This window comes from Callithrix jacchus, chromosome 15, assembly GCF_049354715.1.
Source record: "Callithrix jacchus isolate 240 chromosome 15, calJac240_pri, whole genome shotgun sequence".
Classification (NCBI taxonomy): domain Eukaryota; kingdom Metazoa; phylum Chordata; class Mammalia; order Primates; family Cebidae; genus Callithrix; species Callithrix jacchus.
This window is the reverse complement of record NC_133516.1, coordinates 47,253,107-47,270,095: the sequence shown is the minus strand read 5'-3', so window position 1 is coordinate 47,270,095 and position 16,989 is coordinate 47,253,107. Positions and strand designations below refer to the sequence as shown.

The window sequence follows — 16,989 nt, the reverse complement described above, 5'->3', positions numbered from 1 at the left end:
TGTTGCATGGTGCATACTGTCTGTCAGGTTTGTGTTTCTACATGGCTCGATTTTGTGAGATTTATGTTTCTGCTATGGGTAGACTTTGCTTGATTGTGACAAGAGTGCAAACTATTGCAAAGGTGGAATGCTTTCTGGAAGGTTGGAGTCATGAACTCAAATGCCTGAGGGGCCAGACAAGTCAAGTAAGAGGGTGAATAGGCTATATAGAGGCAAGGAAGATCAGTGGTGGCTGTGGCAAACTGGAGCATGCACGACCCATCATGCCCATTGCTGCATGGTAAGGACAGTTCACAGCAGAATAAGACAGCCAGAGTTTTTGTCCAAAAGCCCAGGGCCAAAAGCAGGTTCTCCAAAAAACAATTCACTCAAAGGCTAATCTGTGAATTATTGAGGACTTTTTGAAGTTTGAGGTTTTCTTTATCTCCCCATGCCTCTGCTCATGCCCCTGTATCTGCCCATGCCCTTTCATTGCAGCAGCCTTAGGGCACTGTTCTAGGTGGAGCACAAGGACTTTGTCTGCCAAGGGTCAGGCAAACCAAAAGGAGAAGCACAAATTTCTCTGCAGAAATCCTTGGTTAGTATGTTCACATGAGTTGGTTTTAGACGCATACTTGCTTTTCAACATCCTCTATAAGAGATGGAGTCCCTGGAACCAGACTTTATACTTTGTCAAGCAGCACTGAGAATCCAGACTTCAACTGGAAGCTTTCTAATTTTAAAGGTTGGTCACTAATCCAAATTATTTTAAAACAGTGGTGCATGAAAGTTTAAACCCTCTGCAGTTACAAAACTACTAGACAGAAACTTTTCTATAAAGGTTGTAGGTTTCAGCATAGAAAATAAATAGTGGAGAGATTTGTATAATAATAACACTGTCTCGTATTTAACACCTTATGGTTTACAGAGTACCTTTGAAAACTCTGCATTAGTAAATTGTCACAGTAATCCTATGAGGTTGCTACAGTTGGTGCTACCATTCCCATTTCACAAAGATAGTATTAGAGAGACTGAATGTACAAGACTTGGCTATTGATAAGTTTGCTTACTTATTGCTCAGTTACCATGTGTGGCACTTTGTATACATGATCTCTTTGATCCTCAAAACAATGTGGTACGGGCGTCATTTTAAAGATTGGAAACATGCAATAGTTAGGTGGCATTTATCTAGCTTCACCATAGTAGTGGCAGACTTTAGCATTGGTTAAAGGCAGACTATCTAGACCTAGAATAGGACGAAATGAGATGGTTTGCCTTTAACCAAGTTCTAGGTGTAAACTAGTTATTGTCCTATTCTAAGTGTAAACTAGCTATTCTAGCTGTAAACTAGGTTCTCTTAGAATCCCAAGTTAAAGGAGGACAAAGATTTGCCCAGAGTCACACAGCTAGTTAGTTAGCAGTGAGATTTCAACTCTGAGCAGTCTCTTCCAAGACTTTTACCCCATGATATGGTATGCCAAGGCTCTGCAGTATCGCTCATGGCCACTCATTAGATTAAAGCAAGTGAAATTATGTGTGACAGTTTATATCTTCTACAACAGCAATTTCATATGGTTCAACCTAATATTATCTATTTTTTCTGTCTCCAGTCAATGTTAAACTAATTTCCAGAAATAGGAAACCATTGTGAACAACTGGATGTTTTGGGTTGTATGTAGTTGCACTGACAAATCTGCTAATTATTTATTAACTGAAGATAAGACTTTCAACTTGAAAAGTGTGAGAGCGGGTACCTAATAGAAAATCCACACATATTTGTCAAATTTAAGTGGAACTTTCATTTTCCAAGCACTTATTATTTCTGCCATAAATGCAGATGTTGAAGTTTTAATTGATTTTAAATGACTAATAATTTTACGAATGCTACACTTCAGTTTAATGTCATGGAAACTGAGTGATATGGTTAGGAAATTATACATATAAAAATTATGAGGGAAGGGTTCCACCTTTTTCGAGGGAAGGGTTCCACCTTTTTCAGTGGAAGGTTCTTATTTATAGATATTAGCCTTAGTTTAACATCTAACTGAAAAATGTACTTGAAGCTTTGATATAATAGTGATTGTAAGGAATGAAAAATTCAGTAGAGCTTTGTCTCTCTCTCTTTTTTATCACTGTGCAGACTATTTTTAAAACAGTTAACCATCGTACCTTCTTAAACTTCACTAAATAGTCTTTAGTTAATGAGAAGTTAATAGTTTGGCCTAGTTACACCTTCAATGAAGGCATGAGAAACCCTTTGATACAGCCTGTGTAGAAATGCAAGACTAAGTGCATTTCTTGGTTGACACGTGCTAATTTCTTCTTTGTTCAAGTGTTAGCCCCTAAAGACACATGTGGGATGCCTTTCTTCAAGATGATTCTACTCAATTCTAGTGCCTTTAAGTTGGAAACCTGAAATAAGATTTTTGAAGAAATAGATAGATTACTTCCTGTGAAAGAACTTGAATGATTGAGTTTAGTATAAGCCGAGTATAAGCCACCAGAATGTGCGTGTCAGGTTTCTACCTGGCACCCTTCAGATATAAACATGGTGCTCTTTCATGTACTGCATTTTAAAAAAATTATACGTTGAATTTTCCTGCTGATACACAGACTATTACACTCATCTCAAAAAGAAGTGGGTGTGTATCTCTATAAATTCTGATGATTCAAAAAACGTTTTTAAAAAGAATTATTAAACCCCTTTTTCTTAAAAAGGAAACCTTATTTATAAGAATAAAGCCTGATAGAAGCTTTTCTTTTCTTTTTTTTTTTTTTTTTTTCTTGGAGACAGGTTCTAGCTCTGTCACCCAGGCTGGAGGGCAGTGGCACAATCTCTGCTCACTGCCTCACTGCAGCTTCGACTTCCCAGGCTCAAGAAATCCTTGCCTCTTCAGCACCCCTTCTACCCCCACCCCTAAGTAGCTGGGACTACAGGAGAGTGCCACCAAGCCCAGCTAATTTTTGTACATTTTTTAGAGACGGGATTTCACCATGTTGGCCAGGCTGGTCTTGAACTGAGCTCAAGTGGTCAGCCCGCCTCAGCCTCCCAATGTGCTGGGGTTACAGGAATGAGCCACTGTAACCAACTTAGAAGCAAATTCTTTATTATCTGTATGTCTCATGTCTATTACTGTCTCCTTTTGCCTTTTATTTTTTGTGGAGGGTGCTTATGTAATAAAATGTATATGTTACATAACTATGTACTGAGGTAAGACGGTGGGGTTGGATCCTTGGGAAGAAACAGTGTGTACAGGATTTATTATTATTTACAAATTCTGCTTTACTCAGCATAGAATTACAGACATTAATTAGGATTGATTCAAGATCTCAAAATCATTTCCTATCTTCCTGGCCTCACATCTAAAAGATGTGAGGTGGTAAATGGATCAGTTACATTCTAAGGTTGATGTCTTTTATCATGTAGTCTCTGATTGTTATTGATTAGCAACTGCGTTTAAACTTTGACCTTATCAACTACCCTTTATGATTTTGTTCATGTGGGAACACATACTATTTACTTAATATTATCTTTAAAATAACCTTTAAAAATAGCTTTTTAACTCCTCAAAAGGAAACTCTTTTTACTATCGTTGCTATTATGTATTCAGCTTATTAATTTCTATATAAAACTGTCATTTTAAACTTCAGGTGAAAAATAAGTAAGTTTTTTAGAGTACTGCTGTTTGCTTACATTCTAAAGGCAAACTTTATATTGCTATCATCCCTTACCAGTGAGATTTCTCTTTTGCAAATTAAAAATACATGTATTCACTAAAATAAATTAAAATGTAAAAATCTATTTATGTACAAGTGAGAATCACATAGCACACTATAGTGGGACATAATTCAAACTGGGAAAGGGTGGCTGAAAGTAAAGATGGGCCACTACTGGAAGAGTGACCCAAAATGGGTGCCACCATTGACACAGGGTTTTCTGTTAAGACTTGGCAAGGGTTTGTTCCTACCCCGCTCGACCCTGAGAGTCAAGCCTGTCATTCAGCTAAAGAGGTGCCACGTGGGGTTTACTGTCCTCCTTTTTAAATATTGCCCTGGTTCCCTCTTGACAAGTCCCCTTATTAAGGGAAGGTGACCTCAACTTTTTAGGCCTGTAAGGATGCCGGCAGTAATGAATTTTTTATCTTCTGCGAGGCTTGTTCTAAATCGGATTCAGCATTATGCTGGTGCATATATATAAAAAGATGACCAATTGATATTCAAATGTAATGAGGAGGAAGGTTTACTGTTCAGCATAGCCTCCTTTGTTTTTAGCCCATACAGTAAAACAATACAGCTTTCCTCTTCCCTTCTGAAATCACTGTGTCTAGCTAGATAGGAAAGACATCTTTTCTAACCTACTCCAGAAATAAAATACAGTTTGTTCTGCTTTTCTAGTGTAATTTTTTTTAATGTGCCTAGAGATTTGGATGTGAAGTCTTGAAAAAAACAAAGTATTCCTTTTGAAACATGCAAATGTGTCTCTCCATCACCTAGGAAACTATTATGGGACACCCAAGCCTCCTAGCCAGCCAGTCAGTGGGAAAGTGATCACGACGGATGCCTTGCAAAGCCTTCAGTCTGGCTCTAAGCAGTCGACCCCGAAGAGAACCAAGTCCTACAATGATATGCAAAATGCTGGCATAGTCCATGCGGAGAATGAAGAAGAGGATGACGTTCCTGAAATGAACAGTAGCTTTACAGGTAAAGGTCAGACCATGTTGCCCTCAGTGGATCTGGGAAAGGGATGATGGGGAGGCTTTTGCATAGAGTTTTGAGAAGGATACTGTTCCCGAGGGATTTTGTAGTGTTGCCAGAATTCAAACTTGGACCACACAGTGCTTGGAAAAGAGATGGTTCTTTCCATGGTCTTCTTTTCATGTCCCTTTACAGGAATATTTTAACTTCACCAGAATACCTTAAGGAAACTAGGGGTGAATGTGTGAAGAAGGAAAATGAGAAATTAATCAGCATGGTGTCTTTCTCTTCAAAATTATATCTATATATTTGTATTTTGTTCATTATTTTTGCGGAGGAACTTGCAGCATCTCTCTATTATGGCTGATTGCTGTGAAGCAAAATATGAGAATGTGTTTTATCTGTTTAATGTCAGTTGATGCTGGCCAGCAGCATCCTCTTTTATCTTTGGAGGATATTACGTATTCAGTTAACTTATGCAAAATTGCTATATGCCCTAAAAGGGGAACAGATGGAAAAATAAAATTCTAACATTATATCTTACGTATGTATTCGATAGTATATAGCCCATGTATTACTGACTATATTATGTATGCTTTATCTATATTCAGGGCTGTCTACCTCTAAGCTTAGGTATGTTGTATTTTATGAAGGGATTTTCAAGGACAAAGCCTTTGGGTAAGGCCGTACAGGCTTAGTATTGCACAACTCCAAGGGGCACCATTCACAAAGGATATAATGTTGTGTGTTCCCTGTGGGGCAGAGGTTGCAGTGAGCCAAGATTGCACCGCTGCACTCTAGTCTGGGCGGCAGAACAAGACTCCGTCTCTAAAAATAATAATAATAGTAATGTTTTTTGTTCCTTGAGTTAGGGAAGTGACCCAGAAGAGCTGAGGAATATTTTGTACTATTATGAGGATTTGACCTTACATAGTAACTCCAAATGTAACAGCTGAGAAAGATAGGAGTAACTTTAGTCTATAGTGCTGTGGATTAGAAGAACACCTTGTTTCTTCTGTTGTTCCTCTACTTGAATATTTTCTTCAATATTTTAGAGTTATAGCTATTAATAAATTATCCATTTTCAACATATGAGATTATCCTCTCCCAGAGTGGCCCTTTCTCACATTACTATACTTTGGTCATGACTTTATTAGCATCAGCCCCAGTGAAGGGGGAGGTTAGTGATGCTGTTTTCCCCTGTGCTGCCAACTCTAACAGAATATTTAGGAAAAGTTTGTTATTTTTGAATACTGTCTGCAACCTATATGGACCTCACTGAGGTTTTTGTTATTTATTAACTAAACTCAGAAGACTAAAATTTATCAAAAGGAAATAAAAGTTTTTTTGATGACTTTATTGTCATAGCAGTAGGATAGCCCAAGATTTGTATAAGAAGTGTTAGGTAAAGACCGGGAAGATTTGTTTGTTATCCTGGCTTGGCTCTTGCGAGTTGTTTTGTCTTTTTTTTTTTTTTTTTTTTTTTTTGAGATAGAATCTCACTTTGTCACCGAGGCTGGAGTGCAGTGGCACGATCTTGGCTCCCTGCAACCTCCACCTCCTGGGTTCAAACATTCTCCTGCCTTAACCTCCTGAGTAGCTGGGATTACAGGTGGGTGCCATCACACCCAGCTAATTTTTTTTGTATTTTTAGTAGAGGCAGGGTTTCACCATGTTGGTCAGGCTGGTCCTTTATGATCCACCCACCTTGGTCTCCCAGAGTACTGGGATTATAGGCGTGGGCCACTGTGCAGGGCTGATAGTTGTCTTTTTATGAAAATTATGATGAACTCATTCACATGTAAAATGGCTGGCTAGGATTAGATTATTTCTGAGTTTCTCAAATTTCCATTTTCTTAATTAGAATGTGTTAGACCAGTGCCTGCCCTATAGTTGTAATATCTAGAAGAAATTTGCCTCCTTTTACCTATACTTTAATTGAAATCAGCTGATTTCATTCATTTAGGAATCTTTCATCTGTTTATAGTGGTCATTACCAAAATGAAAAAAGATCATGAACACATGTTAACATTTCTCATACTTTAATGTCTTGATATATTAATAAATAAGAATAGCAAATCATGGTATAACCTAAACCATAGTTGTGGTCACAGAACTGGAAAACCTTGGGGGTAGTGTGCAGCAAAACTGTTCTGCCAAGCAGATTGGGTAGTCCCTAAGAAGCTTGTGTGCCTCTATTTGTCCTCCATTTATTAATAGATTTTTTGGTAGAAAGGAGGAACAAAGTAGAGGTAGTTGACTATAAGTCTATATGCATTTCCCATTTCTAGCTACTATCAGTCTCCCTCTCTACAAGCCATGCCTCAGAAAATCTGACCCCATAAAACCCCTACTTGAAATCCTGGCATCTTAGAACAATTTGTGGGCCCTGGTTATCCTTGCCAAAATCAATCTGATGATTAGTTTCTGCACAAAACAGAAAGCCAAGTGGCTCCTGATTGTGTTCTTTAGGTTCTTGTCTGATACAAAGAAGATGCATGGAGGAGAAAGCGGCCTTGAGATATGCATGTGATGGGACCTCTTCACAATGTACGGAGTATGTTGACTGTCCCCTCACTTATAACACTACGCCTGTGACACCTAACAATCTGTCATACTAACTAATGATAAATCTTTCAAGTAATTAACACTACCCAGTCCATAAATATGTGAAACTAGTGGCATCAAAGCATTTCGTATTCTGAACCACGTTAAATAGGAATCCACCAGCCACCTTAAACTTAGAGTGACAGTGGCATAATGAGGTGTTGGCTCCTGCTCAGGCCAGCTATGATTAAGGCATGAGCATTATCAAAATGTGGAAATGCTATGAAGCCATTAAAAATTATATTTACCAGGATATTTTTAATAATTTACTGCTGTTTTATCTTAGCTGCCTTTTGCTTGAGTCTTGTGAATAAGGTATGCCTCAATAACACACCTAAATAATGCTGGGGCTGTTTGCAGGCAAAAGATCAGGGAGCCTATTGGCCAGAAGCATCCTGGGAAGGCACACCCTTCCTTTCTGCAGTGATTGATTAAGGCAGAAGCTGAACAGTGAGCAGCCATCCCAGATGTTCACCATGGAACTGACTGTTGAACACAAAGCCATGGGTCAGTCTTCTACAAATTGTGCCCCAATTATGGACCTAAAAGAGCCCTTGAGAAAGAACACTTCCTATGTATGCTTAATGAAGGTAGAGTTACACTGTTGTCCAAAGCACAGTTATATATACAAAGACTTTTGCAAAAATATTGTGTTCATTATAGACAACTTAGGAAGTGTATAATAAGAGCCAGGTATGGTGACTCACACCTGTAATCCCAGCACTTTGGGAGGCTGAGGCGAACAGATTACCTGAGGTTTGGAATTTGAGACCAGCCTGGCCAATATGATGAAATCCTGTCTCTACTAAAAATACAAAAATTAGCTGAGTGTGGTGGCAGGTGCCTGTTATCCGAGCTACTCAGGAGGCTGAGACAGGAGAATTACCTGATTCCAGGAGGCGGAGGTTGCAGTGAGCCGAGAGCATGCCATTTCACTCCAGCCTGGGCGACAGAAGGAAACTCTGTCTCAAAAAAAATAAAATAAATAAAATGTGTAACAAATCATTACAACTAAAAAGTAACAAATCATTACAACTAAAAAGTAACATGTTCATCCATGAACACCTCTGAGAGACATCAAATCATTACCTAATCATGTTTCTAGGCTTTTTTCTTTCAATAATCCCTGATATTCTTAAACATTAGATAGCTGACACTTCTTTTTTTGTTGATAGACAGTGATAAAGCATTGCTTTGGAATGTTAAGAGATAATCATTTCTGTTAGAGCTAATGTTTCTCAGGTACAGACGATATGGCAGGCACTTTGCTGAGCTCTTTGTGTGTATACCAGGGAGGTCAAATACCTTGTCCAGTATCACAAAACCAGTGAGGCAGGGTCAAAGCTGCCACTGCAACCCAGAAAGTCTGACTCCACAGCCTGAGCACACACCTACTATGCTATTTGTGTTTTAAGTCAAGTTCAGCAGCTTTTTGAAGCCTCAAAGATTATTACTGATTGTGCACAGTGGTAGATACACATAAACCTAAAAGCATGTATAATTTAAAACTAGCTTCAGAAAGTTTCTTTGACTTGGCTTATGTTCTTGAAGTCATCTTCAAAAGTCTGAGAGAGACAGAGAGAGTGTGTGTGTGAGTGTGAATGTGTGTGTGTATGTGTAACTGCTTGGAAGCTTCTGATTTACTATGAATAAAAATATCATTTATATTCATTTATGTTTTACAAACCATTTTTACATGTATCTCACAAACCTCCTGAAAATCTTGAGAGAGAAGAAACCCAGGTATTACCTTCCCAGTTTTGCAGATGAGAACCGTGAAGGACTGACTGTAACTGTTATGCCATTGAACAGTGGAAGAACCAGGTTCCCTGTATCCCCATCCGATCTTGTTCCAGTATTCCATTCTGGCTGTTCTCTTTGCATTCACTGGTAACCTTTAGTAAGAAAGTGGTGGCAGTGCTCCTAAATCTTTGGTAAGTTAAATGAAAGGTTTTGTTTGAGACAGGGTCTCATTCTGTTACCCAGGCTGGAGTGCAATGGTGCAATCACAGCTCACTGCAGCTTCAACCTCCCAGGTTAAAGTGATTCTCCCACCTCAGCCTCCCCAGTAACTGGGACTATGGACATGTGCCACCTCACCCAGCTAGTTTTTAATTTTTTTTTTTTTTTTAAGAGATGTGGTCTCACTATGTTGCCTAGTCTGGTCTCAAACTCCTGGGCTCAAGCAGTCCTTCCTCCTCAGCCTCCTGAATAGCTAGGATTACAGGCACAGGCACATGCCAGCATGGCCCAACAGAAGGATTTTTTTTTTTTAAATCACAGCATGAGTCAAAGCCATGACTAAGGCTGTGAATTCCTGAGTCTGCCATATGTCTGTGCCAGCAGCTCATTTTTGGACTTTCCATTTTCTTTCAGAGAATGAGATTAAGATTCTGTTGAGCTGAGAAGAAGATATGGAAAGCATGTGAAATAAAAACAAATGCTTGGATAACTTAAAGTAAGATCTAGTTGCTGGAGGGATTTTCTTCCTCCAGGAAATTAAAATTATTGAGAGATTTTCCCAGAGAACTTATATTCCCTTCATGCAGTGTTTAGGAATACTGGCAGGACTTTTTTTTTTTTTTTTGTAAACATGTATACACTAATTGTTAAATTGAGTGCATCTCATTTCACATGTAGTGGCTCACCCATTGGCACCACCCTTTTCCTGTTATATCCAGTTTCTATTAAAATAGGTTAATCAAAATTCTTTAATAATAATATTATTATCATCCTGACAGTTTGCTGCCTCCTAAGTGAAAAGGCAGTCACTGAGTTTGGACAAGTTGTATTTCCAAGTAGAGGTCTCAGTCGCAAGCACCCATTGAGCACATCTCAGGTGCCAGGCATTTTGCACATGTTAATTCCGTTCTCATGCTGTGAACATTATGCCCATTTTACAGATGGAGAAATGTGTGCTCAGAAAGGTGAAGCCAAGTAGGTAGAAGCAGACAAGACTATAATCTGTCGTCTGATATTATAACCTATGCTTTTCCACCTCTTTGTAACATATTTGCAGGCTGGGGGCCAGGTCTGGCCTGAAGACACAAGTAATCATACTTTTGATGAGGATAGAGGTGCTTTGGCTGCTGGCAGCTGCTTAGTGTGGCTTACTATGTGCTAGATGCTGTTCTGAATGTCTTATCCATTTAATTCTCCCCACAACCCTGTGGGGAGGGATTGTTATTGTCCCAATTTTCCAGATGAGCAAGTGAAGGCACACATGATTAAGTACTTTGCCCATGTTAGTAAATTGTTAAGCCAGGATTCAAACTTGGGCAGTGTGGCTCCAGGGTCAGTGCTCATAATCATGACCTTTCATTTTTCACTGGTGTCCCACTGCATTATTTTTTAAAGGAATTATGTTTGGAAACTTGGGAGATTTTACATAAAAACACAGATTTCCAGCTTGTCTTGGAAAATCAGAAGTTTGGCAACTGCAAGTCCCCTCTCCTCCAGGACACAAACCTTCTGGCACTGAGTGCCCAGCTCCCTTCAGCCTAGACCCACTCGCCACACATCTCATTAGCATACTGGCCTGGCACTGGTGCACAGAGGAGTATGTAGCCGGAGACTGTATCACTCTCTGCTCATTAACTGCAGGACAACACCTGTCCCAGGAGCCAGAGGTTCTGGTGGTTCTGGAACGTGGCAGGTATAAACCAAGAAGGGAGTAGAGTAATTCCCAACTGAAATTAGAACTTTTTTAACAATTGATTTTCTATATCATTTTTTCTTTTAGTTCATAAAAGAACTCTTTGTGTCTTTGTCTTTAATGTGTAGTTCATACAGTACCTGAATCTTCCTCACCTGGGTACTTTTAAAGTGTGCATTTTGGGACCATATCCCAAACCTGTTTTCTGGAGGACACAGCCAGAATTATGCATTTTAACAATCTCTCTAGGTAATTCTTTTATGTACCTAAGTGTGAAAAGTCTACCTTCCAAAGATATGCCAGAAATGAATACTTGTTGGCTCCTATAGAATTAAAAGTGACTCTTTTAATTCTTGCCCGGTTTTGAATTTATTTTGCTATTGATTAGTAATTTCAAAATTTTTCTTCTGTATTGGTCTAATTTTTTTTCTGTTCCCTTACTTATAGTTGATCTATTACTCTGCACTCTTGGATGCAGGTTGCAAAACTAACTCAAATTGGTTTAAGCTGGAAAGTGAATTTAGGGGTTCAAGCTATCAAAACGAGGGGTGTCCTTGATTTCAGGTATGAAATCAGAGATCAGACGCTCAGCCAGGGATATTAAATGACTTTCTCCATCTTTCACCTCTCCTCTTCTCTGTGTGGACTTAATTCTCCGGCAGTTCATGTCAAGCTATGTCAAGATGGCTGCCAACACCTACAGCGTGAGAACCTATTAGCAAATAGATTCCAGCCTCAAGCGACCACCTCTTGCTTGATAGTTCCAGTAAATCTTCTATGTCTGACATTCATATTTGTTTGCCTTACATCATGTACCTATTCCTGACCTCATAACAAAGATAAAAATGATAGAATACTCCTCATTGGCAAAGAGTATGATGTGGAGCCAGGAGTAGGTCCCCACCTGGACCATGTGGGTCTGGAGTGGAGGGGGGCACCACAAGGATACCTGAGTGGTGCTACCAGGAGAAGAGCAAATAGATGCAGGGCTGGGAATACCTACAGCCAGCCTCCCCAAGGGTGGTGCATTCTTGGTGGTGGTGGTGGTTTTGTAGGCTTGGCATGTCTTCCATCCAGCTTTTAGATTACCTTTACTCCCATGTGTGTCATTGGGAGCCTTTCATCAGAGAAAGCTTTGAAAACAGCCTTTTATCATTCTTCAGTCTGTTTTCACTAACTCAGAAATGTCTACAGGAGAATTACTATGGGAGATAGAAATTCACTGCATACCCTCATTATTAAGCTTTAAAGCCCCATGGAGATTGACAGTTAATATCATCAGCCTCTATAAAAATTCAACCAGAATGTCAACAATGCCGTTTGGGGATACTTTGATGACATCACCTCTGATGTTTCTAGTTAATAAGAAGGCAAGGAGACTCAGTACTTCAAGCCTTCTTTTAAGACTCAAGTCAAATCAGTCTGCCCACTTGATACTGTTCTGGGGGTAACTGTCTTGGTTTTCATAGAAACATAAATTTTCCAGAAGAGGTTCAAATCTGACTCACTGGTATAACTGTCTCCATATTCTAAACTTTTGTATACTTTTCAGGTTAATTAATCATTCTCTCATCTTTGCCAGTGTCTACCAAAAATATTTATACAAATTTAAAAATAACTTATAAAATCATTTTTACAAGAATGGGTTATAATGCCACTGTATCTGTGTTTTCACCCTGAATACTTTTTTTTCATGTGTGCTCAAACATCTTCTGAATAATGAAATCAAATGATACCTGTGGAATGAGGATGCAGATCCATTGGTGTTTTGATGGCCTTCTTAATTTAAGAGTTGGCTGGGTGCGGTGGCTCACGCCTGTAATCCCAGCACTTTGGGAGGCCGAGGCAGGTGGATCACAAGGTCAAGAGATCTAGACTATCCTGGTCAACATGGTGAAACCCCATCTCTACTAAAAATACAAAAAATTAGCTGAGCATGGTGGCGCGTGCCTATAATCCCAGCTACTCAGGAGGCTGATACAGGAGAATTGCCTGAACCCAGGAGGCAGAGGTTGCGGTGAGCCAAGATCGCGCCATTGCACTCCAGCCTGGGTAACAAGAGCGAAACTCCGTCTCAAAAAAAAAAAAAAAAAAAAAAGAGTTAGAGTCATAAATTGGGTTCTTCTTTGACATTCCCAAGATTGTGAACAATGCATTATTTGGGATTTTTTTTCTTCTTTCTTTTTAAGTAAAATGAATTTCATTGATTATTTTGATGCTTTCGAATTAAGGGACAGACATCTAAATAAGATAGAAGTCATAGTTAATGGCCAGGAATTAGGAATGGATAAAAGTGTTTAAGAATGTAGATGTATATAGTAATATACTTCCCAGGTATGGGGTATGATTGCTGAATACCTTTTTTTTTTCTCTCTCTCTCTCTCTCTCCCTCCCTTCTTCTCCCCCCTCCCCCCCACCCCTCCCTCTCTCTCTCTTATCTCTTCACATGATTAAGCAGCCGATTCTGGTGAACAAGACGAGCACACTCTCCAAGAAACGGCACTACCACCTGTGAATAGTAGCATCATCGCTGCTCCCATCACGGACCCTTCTCAGAAGTTCCCTCAATACCTACCTCTTTCTGCAGAGGATAATTTAGGTCCTCTACCTGAAAACTGGGAGATGGCCTATACCGAAAATGGAGAAGTCTATTTTATAGAGTAAAGTATACCATTATTTCTACCTAAATCTCTCTCTCTTTCTTTTCCCTTCCTTCCCTCTGTCTAGCAGCTACCCATATAAACTACATTTAAGGGATTGATCACACACTGATGGTATTTTTTAATAACGTTTAAAAAGTTTTACATAAAAAGGTAATTAACTATTATTATCCTACTTACTGAATCTGAACAGTTTGAGGAAGAATAAGGTTATTTCCATAAAGATTTAGACAACTAAATTATGGTATATAGAAATTATGACATAATATTTAAAGAACATATTTAACCATTAAAAATAGTAAATACATTGCTTTTTTAAATTAATTGAACTGCAGTGTTCTTATTTATATATTCTGGATACAATGTCTTTATCATGTTTGCGATTTGCATGCATTTTCTCCAAGTCTGGCTTTTCTTTTCATTGTCTCAACTGTGTCTTTCAAAGAGCAGGAATTTTTAATTTTGGTGAAGTCTGATTTATCAGTTTTCTTTTTAGTCAATTGTGCTTTTGCTGTAGTAGTTAGGAAATCTTTGCCTAACACAAGTCATAAATATTTTCCTTTTCTGCATTTTGTATTTAGGTCTGCTATGCATTTTAAGTTAATATTTTTATGTGGTGCCAGGTGTATGGATTAAGGTTTGAGAATAGATAGACAGGAATGTCTTTCAGATTTATAAAATGTAAATGCTATGTAGTTAAACATTCAACAATGTTTTCTGAAAAGGAAAAAATACCTACGTTTGAAACCATTCTGGAAAGTCTAAGATAATGTGGTTTTCCTAGCCAACAGTAGTCAGTTTTTAGATGCTGCAGTTTGACTTTATTATCCCATCATTGAGATTCATCATGTTTTCACGTACCATTAAGAAAGAAAAAGAAAATGACTGATGAAATTATTTTAAAAAATCAAACCACAGATTCATCCACTGTACTCACATAGATTGAAATTGATCTACTGTTAAATCAACAGTAACAAAGGGGAGGACATTGCAGAAAACCATGAGAAGTATCTCACTTTTGCAAAATTTGCATGTATACACACATATCCTATGTATGTTCTATGTGTACATTTGTTTCTATTAATATGTAGATCTAGTTCTAGAGACAGAAAAATTCTAGAAGTATTTATGAGCAGTTGGGTTTGAGTTAAGTAAAGAATTTACTTTCTGACCACATTTTACATTGCTGTGGGTTGTGAATTCTTTATACTTTGTGTGTGGGTGCATACACACACATTTATTTATTTATTTACTTTTAATTTCCCTTCCTGAGATGGGGTCTCACTCTGTTGCCTGGGCCAGAGTGCAGTGGTGTGATCATAGCTCACTGCAGCCTGTCTCCTGGGCTTAAGTGATCCTCCCACCTCAGCCTCCCAAAGTGCTGGGATTATAGGCCTGAGTCACCAAACCTGCCATATTTACCATGTGTTTTATAATTAGAAAAAAAAAAAAAAACAATGAAAATAAGGCAGTATGATTTTTCTAAACACATGAGAGTTAGAGAAAAGGCTTGGATCTCAGAACACCCTCTGACAGCGTGGCGCTGTCGCTCATGCCTGTAATCCCAGCATTTTGGGAGGCCGAGGCAGGGACATCACCTGAGGTCACAAATTCTAGACCAGACTGGCCAACATGGTAAAACTCTATCTCTGCTAAAAAACACAAAAGTTAGCCAGGCATGGTGGTGCACACCTGTAGTCCCAGCTACTTGAGAGGCTGAGGCAGGAGAATTGCTTGAACCTGGGAGGTGATGGTTGCAGGGAGACAAGATTGCATCACTGCAATAGCAGCTTGGGTAACAGAGCAAGACTCTGTCTAAAAATTAAAAAAAATAAAATACCCTCTTTGAGAACCTACCTAGGAAGAATTCTGAGATAAGTGAACTAGAGCTTCTGTGCTATTTGCCAGCCAGAGGGAGATGACAACCCATCTATCTGTCTTTATATTAATGGCAAATGCTTTTTAAAGATAAGGATAAAAGAAGTAGTCTTTTTATGAGAGTCAAGACACGTATTGGTTAAGAGCTCAACTAAAGGGCCATATTGTTTCCATCATTTACAAGTTATCTCTTTGCATCTCAGTTTTTTATATCTATAAAAGGAGGACATGAATATTATGAATTGTACCTACCTTGTCAGATTGTTGTAAGAATTAGAGGAGACTGAGAAACTAAAGTACTTGGGCTAGTACTAATTAGCGACCACTGTTGTTACGGTTACCATTGTCATCATTATTATCTGTGGTTGCTACAGAGGAGTTTAAACATTGTTATAAAAATGGATGCAAGCTATAAACTCAGGATTTTTTACTTAGCTTTTGCAATAAATTGCCCTTCAAATTATGTCCCATTAGTAAAGAAGAATTGTGCTAAGAAAAGGGAAGGATAATGGTGGTTTCTGGTACAGAATAATCTGTGAAACTCAGATTCTTGGAAAAGAATGTACCAATAATTTTGTTCAAGACTGACTCGATATATTGGAAAAAGGGAAGTTGGATATCATGATGGCTAGTAGGATGCTGGCCTCCAAAACTGTTGCTGGCTTACAAGAGAATGTAGTTGCTGGCTTACAAGAGATTTGCCTACTTTTTTATAACTTAGCTTTTAGCTGATGTGAGGCCAATGTTTCATTTGCCTAAGGTTTAGTAGAAAAATTATACAAAAATGTGGCTTATGACAATTATGGGATTTAGTCTGCAACTATCAAATTTCACATATATTAAGTGATTAGATACATATCATTTATATTTTAGCCTAAATTATATATACTGGTCACTGAATTTTCATGTGTTTTTCATTCTGTAAAACTTCTTTTTAGGACATCTTACATTGAAAAGCAAATTAAATCACATTAGAACCAGATCTAATTTGTTTATGCATACGTGTGTGTGTGTGTGTGTGTGTGTGTGTGTGTGTGTGCATGCATGCACACACTCATGCAGAAAAAAAAACAATATATATATATTGGGGAAATTGAAGAAATACTAGAAATTTAAAAGAACATTAAGAAATCAAGCATGATTTATAAACCTGGAACATTGTATAGAAAACAAACATAAGAAGACTGAAAGGAAGAGCAAATAAGACAGACTGGGTAGAGAGCATGGGATCAAAGGAATACGAGGTAGTGAGTTCCCTTTCATTTTTTTTTTGTTGTTTTTTTTTTGAGATGGAGTCTTGCTCTGTCACCTAGGCTGGAGTGCAGTGACACAATTTCAGCTCACCACAACCTCAGCCTCTCGGGTTCCAGCCGCCATTCTCCTGCCTCAGCCTCCTGAGTAGCTGGGAATACAGGTGCCTGCCACCACACGTGGCTAATTTTTGTATTTTTAGTAGAGTCAAGGTTTCACCCTGTTGTCCAGGCTGGTCTCGAACTCCTGACCTCAGGTGATCCA

At 38.6% G+C, this 16,989-nt stretch overlaps 1 protein-coding gene across 50 annotated transcripts in view; it reads left to right on the top strand.

Moving 5' to 3' along the window:
- The window catches only part of MAGI1 (membrane associated guanylate kinase, WW and PDZ domain containing 1), a 672,392-nt gene that overhangs the window by 544,510 nt on the left and 110,893 nt on the right, over positions 1–16,989 (top strand). For 17 of the 50 annotated variants that reach the window (XM_078351419.1, XM_078351416.1, XM_078351439.1 and 14 more), the window contains exons 4-6: positions 4,474–4,680; positions 7,147–7,224; positions 13,392–13,596. In XM_078351419.1, the coding sequence (XP_078207545.1) occupies positions 4,474–4,680; positions 7,147–7,224; positions 13,392–13,596 (490 nt within the window). The remainder of the gene's footprint in view (positions 1–4,473; positions 4,681–7,146; positions 7,225–13,391; positions 13,597–16,989) is intronic. The other 33 variants (XM_035274562.3, XM_035274561.3, XM_078351435.1 and 30 more) reach the window with 3 other exon arrangements.